Source organism: Pelobates fuscus, chromosome 3, assembly GCF_036172605.1.
Source record: "Pelobates fuscus isolate aPelFus1 chromosome 3, aPelFus1.pri, whole genome shotgun sequence".
NCBI classification, from domain to species: domain Eukaryota; kingdom Metazoa; phylum Chordata; class Amphibia; order Anura; family Pelobatidae; genus Pelobates; species Pelobates fuscus.
Window position 1 is genome coordinate 355876121 of NC_086319.1, and position 22549 is coordinate 355898669.

The 22549-nt window shown below is 42.7% G+C and overlaps 2 protein-coding genes across 2 annotated transcripts; one reads left to right on the plus strand and one right to left on the minus strand.

Annotated features, from left to right (window-relative positions):
- Nucleotides 1–762: 762 nt before the first annotated feature.
- LOC134603348 (histone H2A type 2-C) lies at nt 763–1152 on the minus strand. Its single transcript, XM_063449218.1, has one exon. It carries the CDS (start codon nt 1150–1152, stop codon nt 763–765), a length of 390 nt encoding a protein of 129 aa, XP_063305288.1.
- Nucleotides 1153–1434: 282 nt separating this feature from the next.
- On the plus strand, nt 1435–1815 carry LOC134601824 (histone H2B 1.2-like). The gene has a single exon (XM_063446324.1). It carries the CDS (start codon nt 1435–1437, stop codon nt 1813–1815), a length of 381 nt encoding a protein of 126 aa, XP_063302394.1.
- The last annotated feature ends 20734 nt before the right edge of the window (nt 1816–22549 follow it).

Sequence of the window (22549 nt, forward strand, 5' to 3'; positions counted from 1 at the left end):
ATCAGAAATCCACTGAGCTGCTCATCCGCAAGCTGCCCTTCCAGCGTCTTGTCCGTGAGATCGCTCAGGATTTCAAGACTGATCTGCGTTTCCAGAGCTCTGCCGTCATGGCTCTGCAAGAGGCTAGCGAGGCTTACCTGGTGGGTCTCTTTGAGGATACCAACTTGTGTGCCATCCACGCCAAGAGGGTCACCATCATGCCCAAAGACATCCAGCTGGCCCGTAGGATCCGAGGAGAGAGAGCTTAAACTTTTAACCTGCTCCCACAAACACCACAAAGGCTCTTTTAAGAGCCACCAAATCTGCACTCGAATGAGCCTAAATCCTTCCCCCTCCATGTAGCCCTTTTACACCTGTGTGAATATAATCCTAAACACAGGAACTGCCATGAGTACTTTCAGTTACTCGAACGGAAGCAATAGCTGACTTAAAGAATTTGAGCTATTTGGTGAATAACCCTCTATAAAGGAAGAATTGCAAGCATTTAATTCAAGTGATATGAGCTTACAAATAAAACAGCAGCTGCACTGGCAACCTATCCGCCCCCAAGCTTAGAATCTTAAATTCTATTTACCCCCTGCTGTCTCTTCTAACTAGATTACACGGTATTTCTCATGGTTTATATTCAGTGGTTAAAACGGATGGTAGATTATATGTATTTTTAATGGTTTAGAGTCTGTGGTAAAATCATTCAGCTCAGTTAGAAAATAGTGGGTGGCTCTTAAAAGAGCCTTTGGATATGAAGAATCAGTGTTTGATGATTTATTTGCTCTTAGACTTGTGGCTCTCGGTTTTCTTGGGCAGCAGCACAGCCTGGATGTTGGGCAGGACACCTCCCTGAGCGATAGTCACTCCTCCCAGCAGTTTGTTGAGCTCTTCGTCGTTACGGACAGCAAGCTGGAGATGGCGGGGAATGATGCGGGTTTTCTTGTTATCTCTGGCGGCATTGCCTGCCAGCTCCAAGATCTCAGCGGTCAGGTACTCCAGCACTGCAGCCAGATAGACGGGGGCACCGGCTCCCACCCGCTCTGCATAATTCCCCTTCCTCAGCAGACGATGGACTCTGCCGACTGGAAACTGAAGACCAGCGCGGGATGACCGAGTCTTCGCCTTTGCACGAGTCTTTCCTCCTTGCTTTCCGCGGCCTGACATGTTAATTCAAGGATGTCGCTGTTAATGACTCCTCCCACCCTAATACGGGCTATTTATAGACACACTCTGCTCTGTGATTGGATGGCTTTACAAGCAGCCAATTAGACACGCGCTGTACAGGGAACCAATCAATTGCTGAAACTATGACATCGTTATGTCACCTGTCTGTGTTGACCAATCCCATCACGGGAAGCGGAAGGGCTTAATTTGCATGGCCTGCCTATAAATAGAGCTGCCGCAGCACGCAGCCTTTCATTGTATTTCCAGCAACGATCATAGATCATGCCTGATCCAGCCAAGTCTGTACCAGCCGCCAAGAAAGGCTCTAAGAAAGCCGTGACTAAGACTCCGAAGAAAGATGGCAAGAAGCGTAGGAAGACCAGGAAGGAGAGCTATGCCATCTACGTGTACAAGGTGCTAAAGCAGGTCCACCCCGACACCGGTATCTCCTCCAAGGCCATGGGGATCATGAACTCCTTTGTTAATGATATCTTTGAACGCATCGCAGGAGAAGCCTCTCGCCTGGCTCATTACAACAAGCGCTCCACCATCACTTCCCGGGAGATCCAGACCGCCGTGCGCCTGCTGCTACCCGGAGAGCTGGCAAAGCACGCCGTGTCCGAGGGCACCAAGGCTGTCACCAAGTACACCAGCGCCAAGTAATGGCATTCTTCTACTTTACTATAAACCCAAAGGCTCTTATAAGAGCCACCCACACCGTCTGTCAGAGCTCTAATCATCCTGATAAACCCGCTAGTATCATCTCTGCTGCTCTCGGTATTCACTGTTTAGTGAATCTCACATATTGTTCAGACTGTTTGTATCCCTAGGTCTGAATTGCTTTCGCCTGCTAGATGGATCTTAAACTGAAATCCGTCATTAGAAAACCTGCTCCATTCATCAGTCCCGGGATTACGGACATGTGAATGGAACTTGTGGGTCCCAAGTAGCCACCTTGGAGGCTTGGCAACCACCGCGTGTAGTGCATTTATCGCTGTGGTGGGAGTAGGATGCGGGAAAGAAACCGCTCCTTGATCTGGCCAATGCTATAACTAATCACAGGGAAATCGCGCTTTTCTCTGGTTCAGCTTTTTATTGACGCTGTATGTTGATTTTTCAGAAATTGCCACAAGGTGGCGACAATACATCGCACCTCGTGTTCCTCTCTCTTATCCCTTCCTCCCTCTATATAGCATGAGTACGACCTGATGGGGAACTACACAAGTAGACAGGGTAATAGAGGGCGTGAAGTCACGCCCACTCATGTTCTCTTGGCGCTCAACACGAAAGCCTTACAGACTCTCCTCTGAGAACACGTGGGGGAGGGGCAGAAACGGAATCATTGGTCAGTTTGTAGCCCTGACAACGGTGCTTCCTCCCAACGGTTCTAACAACAAAATAAGATAGGAAATCAAATACTGGTGTTCTCTACAACATAACTATCAATTTGCTATTTATTCTATACCTGGAATTGGAATGAGAGAGGATAACAGTATGCAGTGTATATCATTAAAGGTGCAAAAATGATAAAAATCTTAGTACAGAAATCATGTACCACTCCTTTTTTTAAAAGGCTGCTATCCTGTCTCACATACAGTTACAGACTCTAATTACAGTAAATTGCTTTAGATAGCTGTTCTGCAGTTTAAATATAATGGGCTATAAGTATACGTGTAATATCAGTAGTCAGAACAACTATAGATATGAAAGGGCTATGACAATAAACACAATTCCCCCCTCTCCTCACATACAAAATCAGCTGGTGTCTGGACAATTTAATTGTTGATTTCTTTTTTTTTTTATTTAGTTTTCGTTGTGCCTGAGGTAACAGAACAATTGACAATGCCACAAACACGGTTTGTCACAAATATGGCATGAAAGTAACGGCACATTTTTAAATGTATTTTTATCAGGCTCGGCATACACGTCCATTTATGGTTCTCAGCAATTCAAAATGAGATACAGATCTATGCTTGCAAGATGTGGTGATTGTTTATGGAAAGTGTATTACTGCAGTGAGCCGGCATGTACAAGTATGAGGCATAGCCCAGTGTGTATCTGGCAGCATGCTTGATCCAGGCAGGTTAGGAAAACAAAGTGGCCAAGATATAGCATGGGTGGCAAGAGTGCCTACACCTGGTATGTAAATCAAACATTTCGTATGGCGCTGTAACCTATCCAGTGGTATGTACATTCAGGCACCAGTTAATGCTGAGGTGAGATATAATAGGTATTAGCTGGGATACATGGTACATGTCATGGGAAAAATAAACTGAAACTGCTATCTAAGGTTTATAAGATATATATAATCGACTGGTAGCTAAACCTTGCTTAATGTTTTGACTTGCTCACATTCAAACTGTTATGAGGAATAAAATAGACAGGAAGGTAAACAAAAAGAAAATTCACTCTGTCCACATGGTGACATCTATCTTGGAATGGATGGTTGGCTACGTTGCCCTCTGTGAGTGTGGGGGTATTGGAAGTAGTCAGTATGATGTTACAAGTCCCACAGAGTCCCACTCCGCCTGAGCTTCAGCCTATTCCTTGTACAGTTAGCTCCCAGGCTTGCAATGTGCTGGTCCGACCTTCTTGCCAGAGTGAAAGTTGACCAGTGCATGGGCGGAGGAGGCATATGGGTAGTCCTGTTAGGCCTGCGGGGTGTCGCAAGTGAGTGCTCCATGTGGTGAGATGCAGAGTGGCCATTGCGGCCTTTCTGTAAGTTCCATGAGTAGACCTTCCCCTGAGCCATGAGCCAGGGAGAATCGGGCACCCGGCTGCAGTTCCTTGCTTGGGAGGCCTAAGGGCACCAGTCCTGCAGGGTCTAAAAATGTGTCTCCGATTCCAATATCCAGGAGTCAGGTTACAGGCCAACCATAAGCCCGACACTCATCTCATGAGGGGAGGGGCATTCTACTGGTTTGGGCGGTAGGTACAAAAGTGCTGAGTGGGGCCAGAAGCGATCACAAAGGAACGGGGGAGCATAGGGGACTCACAGGGGTGGCACAATTTCCTGCCCAAAACAGTTCCATAGATTTGGGCTGTGCGGCCGGTCAATTTCATGCCATTTCAAACGGGACTTCGTCTCTGGAGCTGAAAAACGAAGTGTAGGAGAAGGTAAGGGTCAGCGGTGTTCGGTAAAATGTGTAGCCGATTTCAGTTCCATGAATTTGGCTACGCATACCGCTGACCTCGTTCGAATGAACAAAGATGGCCGCCGCCACGTGTTCGTTTGTCGAATGGCGGCCACTTCGAATACTTCGGCACTTCGGCTGCATCCGAAGTGCCCATTTAAAGCTGCAGCACTGTTCCAAATTATTTAAAGGGACAGTCTTATAAAATCCAATCTGCTAAAAGAGTCTTTAACAGGTAATACCTTCCAGGGGCCATAGTCTTAAAGGGTATTGTTACCCAAAGTCTCAATACGTCCCCTGACAGTTCTTAAAGGGCCAGCAGTCGCACAATAAAGTACAATATGCCCAAATGATGCACCTGAAGGGCCAAATCTCCCAGGGACCATAATCACTGGGCAGGAGGCTAGCAACCAGGCTTCTCCAGTTCTCAGTGGCGAGGTTGGTTTCGTCACATTTCTCCCCCTTTCCAACAAGACTAACAGGGTACCTGACCTCCTGCCGGTCAGTGCCCTTGTTAGTCCAGCAGCCCACCCACACAGCAGAAAAAACAGTACAGCCCACCCACAATAAATGGTTACTACACCTGGGTAGAGGAGAATCTTGTCCATGTCCAGGTGCCTCACCACGGCTGTGTGGGGGGACCGGTAGGCTGCCTTGGTGGGTTGCTGAGTGGGCAGAGACCAGCGGTACTCTGTCCTGGTGCCAGCACTACCACCGAAGTAGTCTGGTTGGAGCCGGGTTGCTGGAGACGGACTGTCTCCCCCTTGGTTGCATAGCTCTGCTGCGGAATGGGGAGACCGGTTGTCTCCCCCTTGGATACACAGTTCTGTCGTGGGGGGGTAGGACCGACCATCCCTACCCCCTGTGTGGTAAGTGCAGAGACCACGGTCCCATCTGCACCGGTGGGGGGCTTACAGTCTCCCCCTGGTACATTAAACTGCCGCTGGGGAGAGGGGGTAACAGGCTCCTCTCCCACTAGAACAATCTGCCGCTGGGGAAAGGAGACTGGGCTCTCTATTCCCTGCACATTACGGATCCGCCGCTGGGGAGAGGTGGTAGCAAGCTCCTCTCCCATACATACTTTCCGCCTTTGTGGAGGGAGACCGACTGTCTCTCCTCCCAATACAGTGTCCTGCTGCTGGGGAAAGGAGACTGGGCTCTCTATTCCTTGTTGGACACTCTGCCGCTGGGGAAAGGAGACTGGGCTCTATTTCCTGCATATCAATGATCCGCCGCTGGGGAGAGGTGGTAGCAAGCTCCTCTCCCATACATACTTCCATCATCTGTGGAGGGAGACCGACTGTCTCTTCTCCCAATACAGTGTCCTGCTGCTGGGGAAAGGAGACTGGGCTCTCTATTCCCTGCTGGACACTCTGCCGCTGGGGAGGAAGGACGGCACCTTCTGCTCCCTGGGGTACACACTGCCGCTGGGGAGGAAGGAGGGCACCTTCAGCTCCCTGGGACACACACTGCCGCTGGGGAGGAAGGACGGCGCCTTCTGCTCCCTGGGGTACACACTGCCGCTGGGGAGGAAGGACGGCACCTTCTGCTCCCTGGGGTACACACTGCCGCTGGGGAGGAAGGACGACACCTTCAGCTCCCTGGCGTTCACGCTGCCACTGGGGAGGAGGGATGCTGCTCTCCTCTACCTGCAAAGTATACTTCCGCTGGGGAGGGAAGACGATGCTCTCCACTCCCTGCACTTCACACTGCCGATGGGGAGGAAGGACGGCACCTTCAGCTCCCTGGAACCCACACTGCCGCTGGGGAGGAAGGACAGCACCTTCAGCTCCCTGGGACTCACACTGCCGCTGGGGAGGTTGGGGCCGAATGGAGCTAAGGAAGCGGTGGTAGTCCTGCTCCAAGGCCCACTCCCAAGTAACTTGGTAAGCGAGGTCTTGTCCCAACTCAATAGCTGAAGGCAAGGGCAGCATCTTTTTCCGGTACCGATAAACAGCCCAGTACCGTGACACCTCTGAACTCCCAAAGTCATCATCTTCCTGCATGGCCCTGAGCAACAGGCCGGGACCATAGTATCCCTCCCCCTCTGGCTGGACCTCCTCTGTCACCCAAGTGTCTCGCTGGACTGCGTACCACCACAGCGCCCGGTACGAGTCATCCCGTATCACCTCTCTCTGAACTAGGAACTCAAGGTATCTTACCCACTCCGTCAAGGGTTGTTCTCCCAGGATTCCCATCTGCTGGGCCACTTGTTGCTGCCAGCGCTGTGCTCTATTTGGAAGCTTCTTCCTCCGCCGCAGCTGTGCGACCTCCAGGGACTCTTGCCAGAGCTCTTGCATTATAGTCTCTCTATAACTCAGTTCCACCTTGTCTGACACACGACCATATTTTTTCAGTTTGCCTTGCAATCTCCGCTGGAACTCCTCCACGTATGGGGTCGCTGTGTAGGGGCTTCCAAACTCCATGCTGCTGTGAACAGGGGCGCTGTACAGATACTAGCGTTGCCCTCAATTGTAATTCCAAACGTTACCAGTGTCTCCGAGCTGCTTCTCCTCGCACTAGGACGCCATCCCACCGCTGACACCAATGTAACGGAACCGCTGCACCCCGACTGGGTACCTTCCGCTGACGGATGCTCCTAGTGCTTTCCAAGGACTCCAAGCACTTCACCAGACACCATAACCACTGTAGACTCCCACGAACCGCCGCAGCTTGGTTGGGGTCTCGCCACGCTACCCACTCTGGACCCAAGACCAGGGTCCAGCTTCCAGTAGGTGGACCTCTCCGAATTCCAGAGAACAGGAACAAGCTCTTAGCAGAGCTCAGAGATTATACCCTGGGGAGTATAGTGATTATAGCAATCCCCAGAGTGTAGTTCTCCAATCCCCCAAACATGAGCCGAAACTTCATGAAGGTACAAGATGATCTGAGGTGCTAGCACACCCAGTCTGCTTTTATTTCCATCTTACACATAAAAGACCGCCCACAGGGGCGGGGTAAAACAGCCAATAGCATAACGGTTGCAACCCACAAGTTCCCGCCCCTCAGATAACCAGTTAACATAATTATTACAGCCAGGGAAAATACAGTTTTTATACATGTGCTATAACTTTAAAACCATACATCCAATCTTCATAAAAATCACATATTCAGACTCAGCATACTTCCAAAAATCAGCCAAATCCCCCCAGTGGATCAAAAGTTAGCTGGAGGTCCCTTTATGACCGACCGCAAGCACAATTTCCTGCCCAAAACAGTTCCATCGATTTGGGCTGTGCAGCCGGTCAATTTCATGCCGAAAAAACGACTAAGTCCCATTTCAAACGGGACTTAGTCTCTGGAGCTGAAAAACGAAGTGTAGGAGAAGGTAAGGGTCAGCGGTGTAGTAAAATGTGTAGCCGATTTCAGTTCCATGAATTTGGCTACACATACCGCTGACCTTGTTCGAATGAACAAAGATGGCCGCCGCCACGTGTTCGTTTGTCGAATGGCGGCCACTTCGAATACTTCGGCTGCATCCGAAGTGCCCATTTAAAGCTGCAGCACTGTTCCAAATTATTTAAAGGGACAGTCTTATAAAATCCAATCTGCTAAAAGAGTCTTTAACAGGTAATACCTTCCAGGGGCCATAGTCTTAAAGGGTATTGTTACCCAAAGTCTCAATACGTCCCCCGACAGTTCTTAAAGGGCCAGCAGTCGCACAATAAAGTACAATATGCCCAAATGATGCACCTGAAGGGCCAAATCTCCCAGGGACCATAATCACTGGGCAGGAGGCTAGCAACCAGGCTTCTCCAGTTCTCAGTGGCGAGGTTGGTTTCGTCACACCACTGAAGGTACGTAGTTCACTCAGGATCTCAGTCACCATGATCCAAGAATCCCATTTCAAACACAACAGGGAACTACTAGACCAAAGGTATCCCAGTGGTTACTTCGCCTCACACGAATGAAACAAGACAGCAGGAGTGGAAATTCTCTTCTCCCACATGGCTCCTTTTCTCCCAACAGATGGACGGCGAAACCCCAGGGGTCGCTTCCTATTCATAAAGGGATATATCAATGACCAAATGTACACGTTCGCTCGAAAATGTTGAACCTGTAAAGCAGAGATTACACCTACTACTCAGGGGTTCACGGGTCCTACTCTAGGATCGACTATATATTCCTCACCAAGCCCTACCTGAGCAGCCTACAGGTCTCCCAAGTGGGAAACATTACATGGTCAGATCACACTCGATGTTCAAACCCAGAGAAAGGACATGGCGAATAAATGACTCGTTGCTCCTAGAGGAAGAGGTGGTCCGGGCTATCAATGAAACACTCACCCAATGCCTTGAAGAAAATATCACTCCTGAGAAACCCCCAACAGTAATCTGGGAGGCACACAAGAGTGTGATCAGAGGGAAATTCATTGCAATAGGTGCAAATCAGAAGAGGGCAAGGTCAGAGAAACTCCGGACGTTGCTAATGCAGAATGCAGCGTTAGAACTGAGACACAAACAATCTTTGGCGGATAAGGACTATGTAACCCTACTTGAAGCCAGGAAAAACCTTAAGACTTTACTAACCCAGCAACACCTACACGTGCTACAGAAGATCTTTTGTATTTGGAGATTGATAAGTTTGATTTATTCAGGAGCATCTCCATCGGGTTGAATAGAATCCAATAGAAGTCCATAAGCCCCAAGACTATTTTTAAAGTGCCCAATCTCCCAGGGTCCATAGTCCCAAGGCACGAGGCTGGCAAATAGTCCCCTCTAAAAACCAGTGGCGAGGCCGATTTCGCTACAGTCAGCACGAGTGAGTGCTGATTGGTCGCTGTTGGGCCCACCCCCCCCCCCTGCTATTTCCAGGGATACTTGTGGGGACCTGGGGCTATCTAGTGATGTATGTTTTAACCCTGTAATCCCTTCATTTCCCAAAGTTTGCCCCCCTGTATGTAATGTGTTTTAATGTGTGTCCCTGTGTACTGTTAGTATATCCCAGGGTGGGAGATGGCTATCTGTAACCTAGCCCCCTGTAGAATATTGCATATTCTATGTTTCTATTAATTCTATATAGATGTGTGGATTGCCATAAGAAACATATGATCTAAGTCACATGGCTTTCTTTGCATGAGAGCTCTGGAATGTGGATTTAGGGGTCTTGTCCTTATATGACTAGAGTTATAGTCTGACCTCAGTATGGTGCATATATATATATTATAACATAGGGACACAAGGTCTCGCTGGACTCTGTCTCTTGGCTCTTGGCTTTCTTTCCTGTACAAGATGTAACTGTCCCATCAGAAGTCCAGCAATTACCATCTGCTGTTGAATGTCCATTATCCTGTAACATCATTTGTGGTTTTATTATGTATCCATAACTAAGAATAAACCTGAAAAAACCGTAAGTCAGATTGTGTATTAGTACTTTTCAATAATATAGACATATATTATTGTGGCGAGCATTTGGCCCAAGACTATAGATACAAAAGACGTATATATATATATCAATCAACTGAAGACAAGAAGAAATTAAGAAGTTTTAACAGTGACAATTCCAACCAGTTTTTACACCCCCTCCTGCCTGGGACTAAGGGAAGTGTACTGTACTGAGTGGAGACCACCTGCGGGGGTCTGTGCATAAAAAGCTGTGTGCTTCAATAAAGATTGTCAGTGTTTTAACCTCCAGAACTGTGTGTCATCTGGTTACTGCAGGGAATGAAGATTTGATACTTGTGTCTGCTGTTTCAGCTTGCAGGGGATTCAGTAGGGGGAAGTCCTTGTAAGGACTAAGAGAGCTAAATCCCCTGGTTCCAGCTAGGAAGCAACCCCCCTCCCACATAGGCCCCTACAGCCCCCTCCAAACCCAGCTCCTTTCCCGCCCACTCCCCCCCCCCCCTTTTTTTCCTGGTGGTTGGAGCTGGTTAGAACCGAAATAGAAATTAGAGCAGGTGGGCAGGGATGACTACCAATACGTCACTGAGACAACACACACAGACAGGACCATAACACTAATGCAACACAGTAGAAGACACCACAAGAATAACCCCGGTCCCTAGACATTAGACTCTCGCTTATCTAACAGAAAAGCAAACCCTAATCTGGCATAATACCCAACACACCCTGAAAACCAGACAAACCCGGAAGAGACTGCGGTAGTCGAGGTGGAAGCGACTTAGACATCAAAGCAAAAAGTCTAGATGAAAAGGGAAGTAATAATGGCAAGTCCCAAGTTTCGTTCGCTCTTCTAATTGTCTCTCTTCCCGCTAAGTTCCTATTAACATTCTCCCTACATGGGAAGCAAGGACCCAGCCATGACCAGCGACATCTACCGCTCGATGAAGACTGTTTTACATCTAATTGACTACTGTGTAAACTAAAATTAAAACCAATTAAATTTTTTTAGAAAAATATATATATACATATATATATATATATATATATATATATATATATATATATAAACAAACAATGAAGGGAGCACACTAGGACTCTTCTCAGTGGAAAATAATAAGTATTTACTGTATCAAAAGTTAATACATTTTCTGTGCAAAGTACAAAATCGACGTTTCGACCCTCCTTGGGTCTTTATCAAGATCACAGTGAACCAGTGCTAACAGTGACAATTTATACATATGTAAGTAAAAAAGCTTACCAATTAGGTGATCGAGCAGCCGGCGGGCCGAGAAACCCGGAAGTGAAGGACCACGTGAGCGCATGCATGTGACCAGCGTGAACGTGCATGTAATCTGGTTGCTAAGCAACCGAGTAAACAAGAGCTTACGATCCCATGTTATGGGAGTGAGTTTTTCTAAGTGCTTGTAAGAGGAGGATTGCTGCTAGCACCCCATTAAAGATAGAACTGGATGTGAAACCAATCGTGATAAGCTTAAACCAATCATCAAGTGACAGTTGTGAAAAAAATAATACAAATTTATCCAAATAAAATCTATAACTATCTAGGGTATACTAGATGAGCAAAGAAAGAGCTACAGAATTATAAAATGACCAGAAACAATTTCTGGTCCAGACTTATCAAATATCAAAAAAACGGTATACAAAATTTTTTTTTTTCCTACAAAGGTATTATACTCTAGTTATTTAAAGGAGCAGTATCTTTTATACATAATGCGATTATTAATCCTAATCGATGTGCATTTGATTATTCCAAAATCTAATCTATACAATGGGAAAACCATGTCTCTATATTTGAAGGCTATAGCTACTAAATTGCAGCTCATAATGCCTATTCATAGTGCGGTGTTTGCATTAGAATTAAGTGTGCACCAATAGGACCGCATATTAGAAAGTGTAACGGAAAACTGCCAGAAGACTAGCTCAAACAATAGTGACAGAAATTAACTAGCACCATTCAATATCAGTGTAAGGGGTCTGATCACCTTGCTATTTTAATTAATTTTCAAATAAATTATACTTTTTCAATTCTATATGCAGGTGAAAGAAAATTTAGACTGCAGATTTTACCAACAGATCTATGTTTTTACAAGAACATTGAGAGAACCAGATGTTCATTTAGTCCTTTCGGAGTCACTGTGTTTAAATGGTGAATCCAATAAGCTTCCCGCTGAAGTAATAGCTTGGATCTGTCCCCTCCTCTTGGTGGAGCTGGGACGTGGTCGATTGCTATAAAACGAAGAGTAGGCAAGTGATGTTGTGCAGTTAAATAATGCTTAGCCACAGGCTTGTCTGTTCTTTGATCCCTGAAGGCTGTTGTGATCCCAGATCGATGTCCCCTGATTCGGTCTCTTAAGGTCATATCAGTTTTCCCGACGTACGATAAACCGCACGGGCATGTGATCATATATACTACATGTGTAGTCTTACATGTAATATAATGCTTGATGGGGATTCTTTTCCCGTTATGGGGATGGGCAAAGGTGGTTCCAGTAAGCATATGGCTGCATGTAACGCAGCCACTGCATTTGTAACAGCCCTTCTTTTGGATTTTGGGCATCCTGGCATAGCATTGTCGAGGGTCATTTTTAACGAGTAGATCTCTCAGGTTGCGGTTACGTCTATAACTAATTATAGGGTTATTTTTTAATCTATCAGGTACATTCTGGTCAACTTGAAACATATTCCAATGTTTATATATACACTTTTTGATTGCCGGAGTGGCAGTATTGAATGTAAGTGGGAGGAAGATGTTGTTCTTTTTTGTATTGCTTGTGGTATTGATCTGGTTAAATTTATTCCAAGCTTTCTTTTTGGCTGTTTCAAGAGTCCTGGGATGGAACCCTCTTGCTAGAAACCGATCAAAGACTTCTTGTAACTGATGTTCACGGTTGGTCGAGTTGCTATTGTACCTCATGACCCGGAGAAATTGGGAGATAGGTAAAGAGTCCTTGACATGTTGTGGATGGAAACTGGTTGCGGATAGTAAGGTGTTTCTATCTGTAGTTTTTCTGAACAGAGTGAAACCTAGTTGGTTGTCATGTTTGTATATCTTAACGTCAAGAAATTCAATGCTGTGTTCATTCCAATTACAGGTTAACCTCACTGGGGTTGATAGCGTATTGATCTGCTGGATCATATTCTCAAATGATGTTGTAGATCCTTCCCAGATCATGAGGATATCATCCACATATCTGACGTATTTAATTATGTTTGTTTGATATTCTTGTAGGATGTATTTCTCCTCAAACCAATACATAAAGCCATTGGCGTAGGCTGGTGCCATGGCTGCCCCCATGGCGGTCCCGGAGGTTTGTAGATAGAATCTATCCTCAAATTTGAAATAATTACATGTTAGAGCAATGTCTAACCATTCCATTAAATATGGAATATAGGGGCCCTTGTATGTATCATCCTTCAACAGGATTTCGGCTATTGCTTCAATGCCTTCTTTTTTCGGTATTATTGTGTAAAGATTTTGTACATCCATTGTAGCCAGGATAATTTCTTTACCAGTTAGATCAATATTCTGTAGTTGAGTGATCAGATGTTGGGTATCTTTTAAGCATGTCGGTAGCTTGCTTACACTTTTATTAATATGGTGGTCAATGAATTGAGCAATAGGCTCAATCAATCCCTCCTTTGCGGACACAATCGGGCGACCTGGTGGTCGTTTTAAATCCTTATGAATTTTTGGTAATGTGTATATCACCGGATGTTTTGGGTGTTTTACGGCCAAAAATTTTGCAGTATTTTCATCCAAGTATCGATGTGATAGCCCTTCTTCTATAAGTTTTTCAATCTTCTTTTGGAATTTTTCCACTGGATCGAAAGTAAGTAATGAATATGTTGAGATGTCCTGAAGTTGTCTCATAATTTCTGTCCTATAATCTTCGTACGTTTGTATCACAATGGCCCCGCCTTTATCGGCTGGCCGAATTATGATATTACGGTCTTGGATCAGATCTTTTAACGCTATATGTTCTTCTTTGGACAGATTGTCTCTGTGGTAAGGTGGTGTTGTTACGATAGGGTTAGTCTCGTTGCGTAGGACCTGCATGAAGGTCTTGATTGAAGGATTCGGGGTGTAGATGTCTTTTTTATTTCGATTAGGGAACGTGTGAATCTGAGTAGAATTCTCGTCCTTTTTCACCTCATTGCTATACAAGGTTCTTTGTAATTTGTATAGATCAATAGCCATTTCAAATTTTTTAGGTTTGGCAACGGGTATAAACGTAAGCCCTTTCTGTAGAAGTGAGACGTGATTATGATCCAAGATTTTATTAGAAAGGTTAAATATAGGTGTTATCTCCGTGGTCTGGGAGGTTTTCCTGTAGCTCTTATATTTCTTGTGACCCTTTTGTCCACGTCTAGGGTGTCTCTTGTGTCTCTTCGAAATTGTTCGCTGGAGCTGGTTAATCGAGGTGGATCGTTTGAATGTCCTCCATCTTCTAAAAAAGGACTCTGCTTTTCTGTAGAGGAATCAGCCCTCCTTTCGCCATCTGAGGCTGACTCTCCTGAGCTAACATCCACTGTTCCACACAGATGAGCAAAGAAAGAGCTACAGAATTATAAAATGACCAGAAACAATTTCTGGTCCAGACTTATCAAATATCAAAAAAACGGTATACAAAAATTTTTTTTTGTATTAATTAAAATAGCAAGGTGATCAGACCCCTTACACTGATATTGAATGGTGCTAGTTAATTTCTGTCACTATTGTTTGAGCTAGTCTTCTGCCAGTTTTCCGTTACACTTTCTAATATGCGGTCCTATTGGTGCACACTTAATTCTAATGCAAACACCGCACTATGAATAGGCATTATGAGCTGCAATTTAGTAGCTATAGCCTTCAAATATAGAGACATGGTTTTCCCATTGTATAGATTAGATTTTGGAATAATCAAATGCACATCGATTAGGAATAATAATCGCATTATGTATAAAAGATACTGCTCCTTTAAATAACTAGAGTATAATACCTTTGTAGGAAAAAATTTTTTTGTATACCGTTTTTTTGATATTTGATAAGTCTGGACCAGAAATTGTTTCTGGTCATTTTATAATTCTGTAGCTCTTTCTTTGCTCATCTAGTATACCCTAGATAGTTATAGATTTTATTTGGATAAATTTGTATTATTTTTTTCACAACTGTCACTTGATGATTGGTTTAAGCTTATCACGATTGGTTTCACATCCAGTTCTATCTTTAATGGGGTGCTAGCAGCAATCCTCCTCTTACAAGCACTTAGAAAAACTCACTCCCATAACATGGGATCGTAAGCTCTTGTTTACTCGGTTGCTTAGCAACCAGATTACATGCACGTTCACGCTGGTCACATGCATGCGCTCACGTGGTCCTTCACTTCCGGGTTTCTCGGCCCGCCGGCTGCTCGATCACCTAATTGGTAAGCTTTTTTACTTACATATGTATAAATTGTCACTGTTAGCACTGGTTCACTGTGATCTTGATAAAGACCCAAGGAGGGTCGAAACGTCGATTTTGTACTTTGCACAGAAGATGTATTAACTTTTGATACAGTAAATACTTATTATTTTCCACTGAGAAGAGTCCTAGTGTGCTCCCTTCATTGTTTGTTTATATATTTACGCGGGATTGCACCTAGGCAACATAGTCTTTATTTTTAGAAGATTGGAGGAGAGTGCCTTGCTTACTTATTTTGGATATATTTAGTAAGTGCTAGCGTGGCACTTGCATGTGCACCCCCACACCAAAGAAATACCGCTTATCACCTAAACAGTGATCTGCAGCACAATCAGGATCCACTTTTGCTATGGAGGATTTCTTAAGTCAGGCTGGAGCATTAGCGGAAACGGCAGAAACGTTGTCAATTACAGAAGAACAAGCATTATCAGTGTTATGGCCACGTAGTTCACAAGATCTACCCCATATACACACAGCTAAAGATCTATATAATGATCTATCGAGATTGAAAAAAAGGGAAGTAGATTTGGATCTGCATGGGGTTTTTCTGTCCGACTACTACAGATCTAAACAGATCCCAAGGGGCTTTCGTATAAAAAACGCTCCAACCATAGGAAGACAAAATCCCACTTTTTGTAAAAAATGGATGAACATTTCGAATAAGTGCTCCCTAGATTGGCTGGTAATAGTGATCGAGGAAGTCGGAATGGAATTACTCCAAGTTAAGAAATCCATACAGGAATTTGAACTGACCCACGTTACCGTCTTACAAGCAACACCATCTACAGAATTTATGTTGAAATTACAAGATGATATACAGAAATATCAAAATGAATTAATCCGGTTTAAGAAAGTTAAGGTGGAAAAGGTTAACCATGACTATAAATTCCATCAAGTCTATCGCTGGTTAAGCGGGTCGGACTCCAACACAAGAAACCCTGCTCCTAAATTTAGGACACGGATAAGAAAACCGGCCTTAAACACAGTGGATGTTAGCTCAGGAGAGTCAGCCTCAGATGGCGAAAGGAGGGCTGATTCCTCTACAGAAAAGCAGAGTCCTTTTTTAGAAGATGGAGGACATTCAAACGATCCACCTTGATTAACCAGCTCCAGCGAACAATTTCGAAGAGACACAAGAGACACCCTAGACGTGGACAAAAGGGTCACAAGAAATATAAGAGCTACAGGAAAACCTCCCAGACCACGGAGATAACACCTATATTTAACCTTTCTAATAAAATCTTGGATCATAATCACGTCTCACTTCTACAGAAAGGGCTTACGTTTATACCCGTTGCCAAACCTAAAAAAATTGAAATGGCTATTGATCTATACAAATTACAAAGAACCTTGTATAGCAATGAGGTGAAAAAGGACGAGAATTCTACTCAGATTCACACGTTCCCTAATCGAAATAAAAAAGACATCTACACCCCGAATCCTTCAATCAAGACCTTCATGCAGGTCCTACGCAACGAGACTAACCCTATCGTAACAACACCACCTTACCACAGAGACAATCTGTCCAAAGAAGAACATATAGCGTTAAAAGATCTGATCCAAGACCGTAATATCATAATTCGGCCAGCCGATAAAGGCGGGGCCATTGTGATACAAACGTACGAAGATTATAGGACAGAAATTATGAGACAACTTCAGGACATCTCAACATATTCATTACTTACTTTCGATCCAGTGGAAAAATTCCAAAAGAAGATTGAAAAACTTATAGAAGAAGGGCTATCACATCGATACTTGGATGAAAATACTGCAAAATTTTTGGCCGTAAAACACCCAAAACATCCGGTGATATACACATTACCAAAAATTCATAAGGATTTAAAACGACCACCAGGTCGCCCGATTGTGTCCGCAAAGGAGGGATTGATTGAGCCTATTGCTCAATTCATTGACCACCATATTAATAAAAGTGTAAGCAAGCTACCGACATGCTTAAAAGATACCCAACATCTGATCACTCAACTACAGAATATTGATCTAACTGGTAAAGAAATTATCCTGGCTACAATGGATGTACAAAATCTTTACACAATAATACCGAAAAAAGAAGGCATTGAAGCAATAGCCGAAATCCTGTTGAAGGATGATACATACAAGGGCCCCTATATTCCATATTTAATGGAATGGTTAGACATTGCTCTAACATGTAATTATTTCAAATTTGAGGATAGATTCTATCTACAAACCTCCGGGACCGCCATGGGGGCAGCCATGGCACCAGCCTACGCCAATGGCTTTATGTATTGGTTTGAGGAGAAATACATCCTACAAGAATATCAAACAAACATAATTAAATACGTCAGATATGTGGATGATATCCTCATGATCTGGGAAGGATCTACAACATCATTTGAGAATATGATCCAGCAGATCAATACGCTATCAACCCCAGTGAGGTTAACCTGTAATTGGAATGAACACAGCATTGAATTTCTTGACGTTAAGATATACAAACATGACAACCAACTAGGTTTCACTCTGTTCAGAAAAACTACAGATAGAAACACCTTACTATCCGCAACCAGTTTCCATCCACAACATGTCAAGGACTCTTTACCTATCTCCCAATTTCTCCGGGTCATGAGGTACAATAGCAACTCGACCAACCGTGAACATCAGTTACAAGAAGTCTTTGATCGGTTTCTAGCAAGAGGGTTCCATCCCAGGACTCTTGAAACAGCCAAAAAGAAAGCTTGGAATAAATTTAACCAGATCAATACCACAAGCAATACAAAAAAGAACAACATCTTCCTCCCACTTACATTCAATACTGCCACTCCGGCAATCAAAAAGTGTATATATAAACATTGGAATATGTTTCAAGTTGACCAGAATGTACCTGATAGATTAAAAAATAACCCTATAATTAGTTATAGACGTAACCGCAACCTGAGAGATCTACTCGTTAAAAATGACCCTCGACAATGCTATGCCAGGATGCCCAAAATCCAAAAGAAGGGCTGTTACAAATGCAGTGGCTGCGTTACATGCAGCCATATGCTTACTGGAACCACCTTTGCCCATCCCCATAACGGGAAAAGAATCCCCATCAAGCATTATATTACATGTAAGACTACACATGTAGTATATATGATCACATGCCCGTGCGGTTTATCGTACGTCGGGAAAACTGATATGACCTTAAGAGACCGAATCAGGGGACATCGATCTGGGATCACAACAGCCTTCAGGGATCAAAGAACAGACAAGCCTGTGGCTAAGCATTATTTAACTGCACAACATCACTTGCCTACTCTTCGTTTTATAGCAATCGACCACGTCCCAGCTCCACCAAGAGGAGGGGACAGATCCAAGCTATTACTTCAGCGGGAAGCTTATTGGATTCACCATTTAAACACAGTGACTCCGAAAGGACTAAATGAACATCTGGTTCTCTCAATGTTCTTGTAAAAACATAGATCTGTTGGTAAAATCTGCAGTCTAAATTTTCTTTCACCTGCATATAGAATTGAAAAAGTATAATTTATTTGAAAATTAATTAAAATAGCAAGGTGATCAGACCCCTTACACTGATATTGAATGGTGCTAGTTAATTTCTGTCACTATTGTTTGAGCTAGTCTTCTGCCAGTTTTCCGTTACACTTTCTAATATGCGGTCCTATTGGTGCACACTTAATTCTAATGCAAACACCGCACTATGAATAGGCATTATGAGCTGCAATTTAGTAGCTATAGCCTTCAAATATAGAGACATGGTTTTCCCATTGTATAGATTAGATTTTGGAATAATCAAATGCACATCGATTAGGATTAATAATCGCATTATGTATAAAAGATACTGCTCCTTTAAATAACTAGAGTATAATACCTTTGTAGGAAAAAAAAATTTTTTGTATACCGTTTTTTTGATATTTGATAAGTCTGGACCAGAAATTGTTTCTGGTCATTTTATAATTCTGTAGCTCTTTCTTTGCTCATCTAGTATACCCTAGATAGTTATAGATTTTATTTGGATAAATTTGTATTATTTTTTTCACAACTGTCACTTGATGATTGGTTTAAGCTTATCACGATTGGTTTCACATCCAGTTCTATCTTTAATGGGGTGCTAGCAGCAATCCTCCTCTTACAAGCACTTAGAAAAACTCACTCCCATAACATGGGATCGTAAGCTCTTGTTTACTCGGTTGCTTAGCAACCAGATTACATGCACGTTCACGCTGGTCACATGCATGCGCTCACGTGGTCCTTCACTTCCGGGTTTCTCGGCCCGCCGGCTGCTCGATCACCTAATTGGTAAGCTTTTTTACTTACATATGTATAAATTGTCACTGTTAGCACTGGTTCACTGTGATCTTGATAAAGACCCAAGGAGGGTCGAAACGTCGATTTTGTACTTTGCACAGAAGATGTATTAACTTTTGATACAGTAAATACTTATTATTTTCCACTGAGAAGAGTCCTAGTGTGCTCCCTTCATTGTTTGTTTATATATTTACGCGGGATTGCACCTAGGCAACATAGTCTTTATTTTTAGAAGATTGGAGGAGAGTGCCTTGCTTACTTATTTTGTATATATATATATATATATATTACATATTGTCAGGATATTTATATCGGCAGACATTTTGTGCTATGATAGAAATACAAAGTATATATTCTGAAGTCACTTTGAACAGACCAGACTCCATTTTGTTATTTTCAAGTTAACAAAAGACACAAGATTTCTATCCCTTCTGTAAAACTGACCGCTTTGCCCGAGCTGAATGGAATGTGTAGTATAAACAACCTAGAGATAAGACATGAGAACGGGGGATGGACAGACTGTCTAAATGGTAATGGAATAGAATAAATTCTAAACCCAGACATAGGTGACAGAGAAGATTAAATAATTTAATTTTACTTCTATATGTACAAGATTCCCATTGTATTTAGGGGTCATTTGTAGTATTACAAACTGTCATATTAGGAATTACTACAGAAAATGCAGACACATAGTCTGGACAAAACTTTGAAGTAAAAGGATAAAATAAGTTATAGGTACATAAAGATAAGCCAAAATGACGTCAAAATAGCCACCAGGAAAAGTTAACTCTCTCCTGGATAGGTATGTTTAGTGGGTCAAGACTGCCATCTATAGTCCAAATACGAAAATGGCTATCTAAAAGATGATCACACCTACAGTGTGTTGATTGGTCATAAACCACTGACGAACAGAGAAACTTTCCCTTTAAAAAGTTAAGACAAAGGGAGAGGGAGGCATTCAAAGGCATTCAGAGATTCAGAAGATTCGGAGAGATGCAGAGAGGGGGCAGATGAATGCAAAGAGTCAGAAGCAGGTTAAGGAAGAAAAGACAGAGAAACATTCCTTGACACTTAGCTACCTGAGAACATCTGGTGAGAATATCTATTAAATGGTAAATATACTGGCTTCATTTAATTAATTTAAATTAATTAATATTTTCTAGTAGCATGATATATGACTGGATAAAATCACGATCAGATTTCGATATTCAGAAATCTTAATTAACTAAGAAATATATATATTTATAACCATTCATGCTGCAGATGAATTGGGATAAGTGTTTATTTCTGTGACATATCACATGTTAGCATATCGTGATAGTTATCCAGCTGTATTGATTTGCTATAAATAAGATTAATATCGGTTAGGCAAATTAATAAAACATCAGCTTATAGAACATATAGATTTCTTCTCATTGGATGAATTCAAGGAAATGACTAATGACTGGTTAAATGTTATTTTATTTAAAATTAAATAAGAGTAGATCTTAATTACTTAGGAGGTCTAGCCAGCATTGAAAGGGTTACTCTGTCAGCTAAGTTTTTATGGCTTTACGCTGCAGCTCTGTCTCGGTGAAACTTTCACATTCCTTCTCTGTGAAGAAAGTCGTAAATCTTGTCTTGAAGGCTAATGTGTAGATTCTAAACTGCATTAACCAGTGGAAATATAAATTGCCACTTTGTATTGCATATTGTTTTATACTGAATATTCATTGATTATTGTTACGCATGTTACTCATTATTATTATTTAAATTGTTAAAAATAAACTATTTTTATAACAATTTGTGATTTTATATATGGTATACATTTCACTTAACACGATAAACGTTCTTTGGGATCTGAGAGTTGAATTAGTGGGCAACTTCTCAACTGTTACAATTATTATCCCATAAATATCCCCACAATATATACATATATATATATATATATAATGGAAAATTCCTTCATACTTACCGTAATTTTCATTTCCTGATAATTATACATGGCAGCATTCACTCTTGGGTAGCTCCTCCCCTCACAGCAGAAAGGACAGGAAACAGAACTCTGAAACTGGTATATATAGATCCTCCCCCTACCCATCAGGCAGTCTTTGTAACTAGCTTCACCTCCTATAGTATATGGGTGGGACCGTAATGCTGCCATGTATAATTATCAGGAAATGAAAATTACGGTAAGTATGAAGGAATTTTCCATTTTTCTGACCAATTCTACATGGCAGCATTTACTCTTGGGGAATACCCAAGCAATACATAGAGGGAGGGACAGAGTTCAAAAACAGCCAATAGCTATAAAACCATTATTGAGCTGTATAAATCGTAGAAGACTTTACAAAGCCAAACAAGAATCAATAGGAAATTGTCATAAAAATCTGCTCAGACAAGACAAATTTCCCCTAGAGGCTGCAAGGTCAGCAACCTCCTGGCATTCAATACCAGAAATATCCTGAATAGATAGAGTCAGATAGGAATTAAGGCCATAAAAGCATAAACTAGAGAAGAAAAATGTTACTGATATAAAACCGAATTGATATCATCAAATCAAAACCTCAACAAAGGCATAACTTCCAGTGATCATACTGTAACACGCAGATAAATGTTGGATGAGAACGGAGACCCCATGCTATTAAACATGGGGAGAATAACACTGAGAATCTTACTACTTTCTGGATGTATTTAATAAAGACGATTCACACCGCTTCCTCTTGCCTTGTGAACTACTTACCTGAAGCAACAGGAACAAATCAATACCTGCCTGTCAGAAAGGGGCAGAGCCTAGTAGAGAAATAAGAGTCGGTCATTAAAACACTGCAACAATTACCCGATGTTGCTAAATTCAGATTCACAACCTCACACAGTGGACGAATTGATACAGCAATGATCAGCCACAGGAGATAAACTAATCACATTACTAGGCAAAAGGCAAGAAGAACCATATACAGATTAGTTGAGGAAAATAAAGAAATATCGGTATGAACCATAGAATTTGTGGCAACTAATAATCAATACGGAGGCTAACCATGTCAGTACCTATATTTGTAAAATAGTACAGGTTATGCCAAACAGTTTAATCACATTTACTAGAGACTGTTGTGCAACATAAGTAAGATATGCATGGTAATACATGGTAATAGAAAATTTACACACACATATTAGGCAAGATACTGATGGGA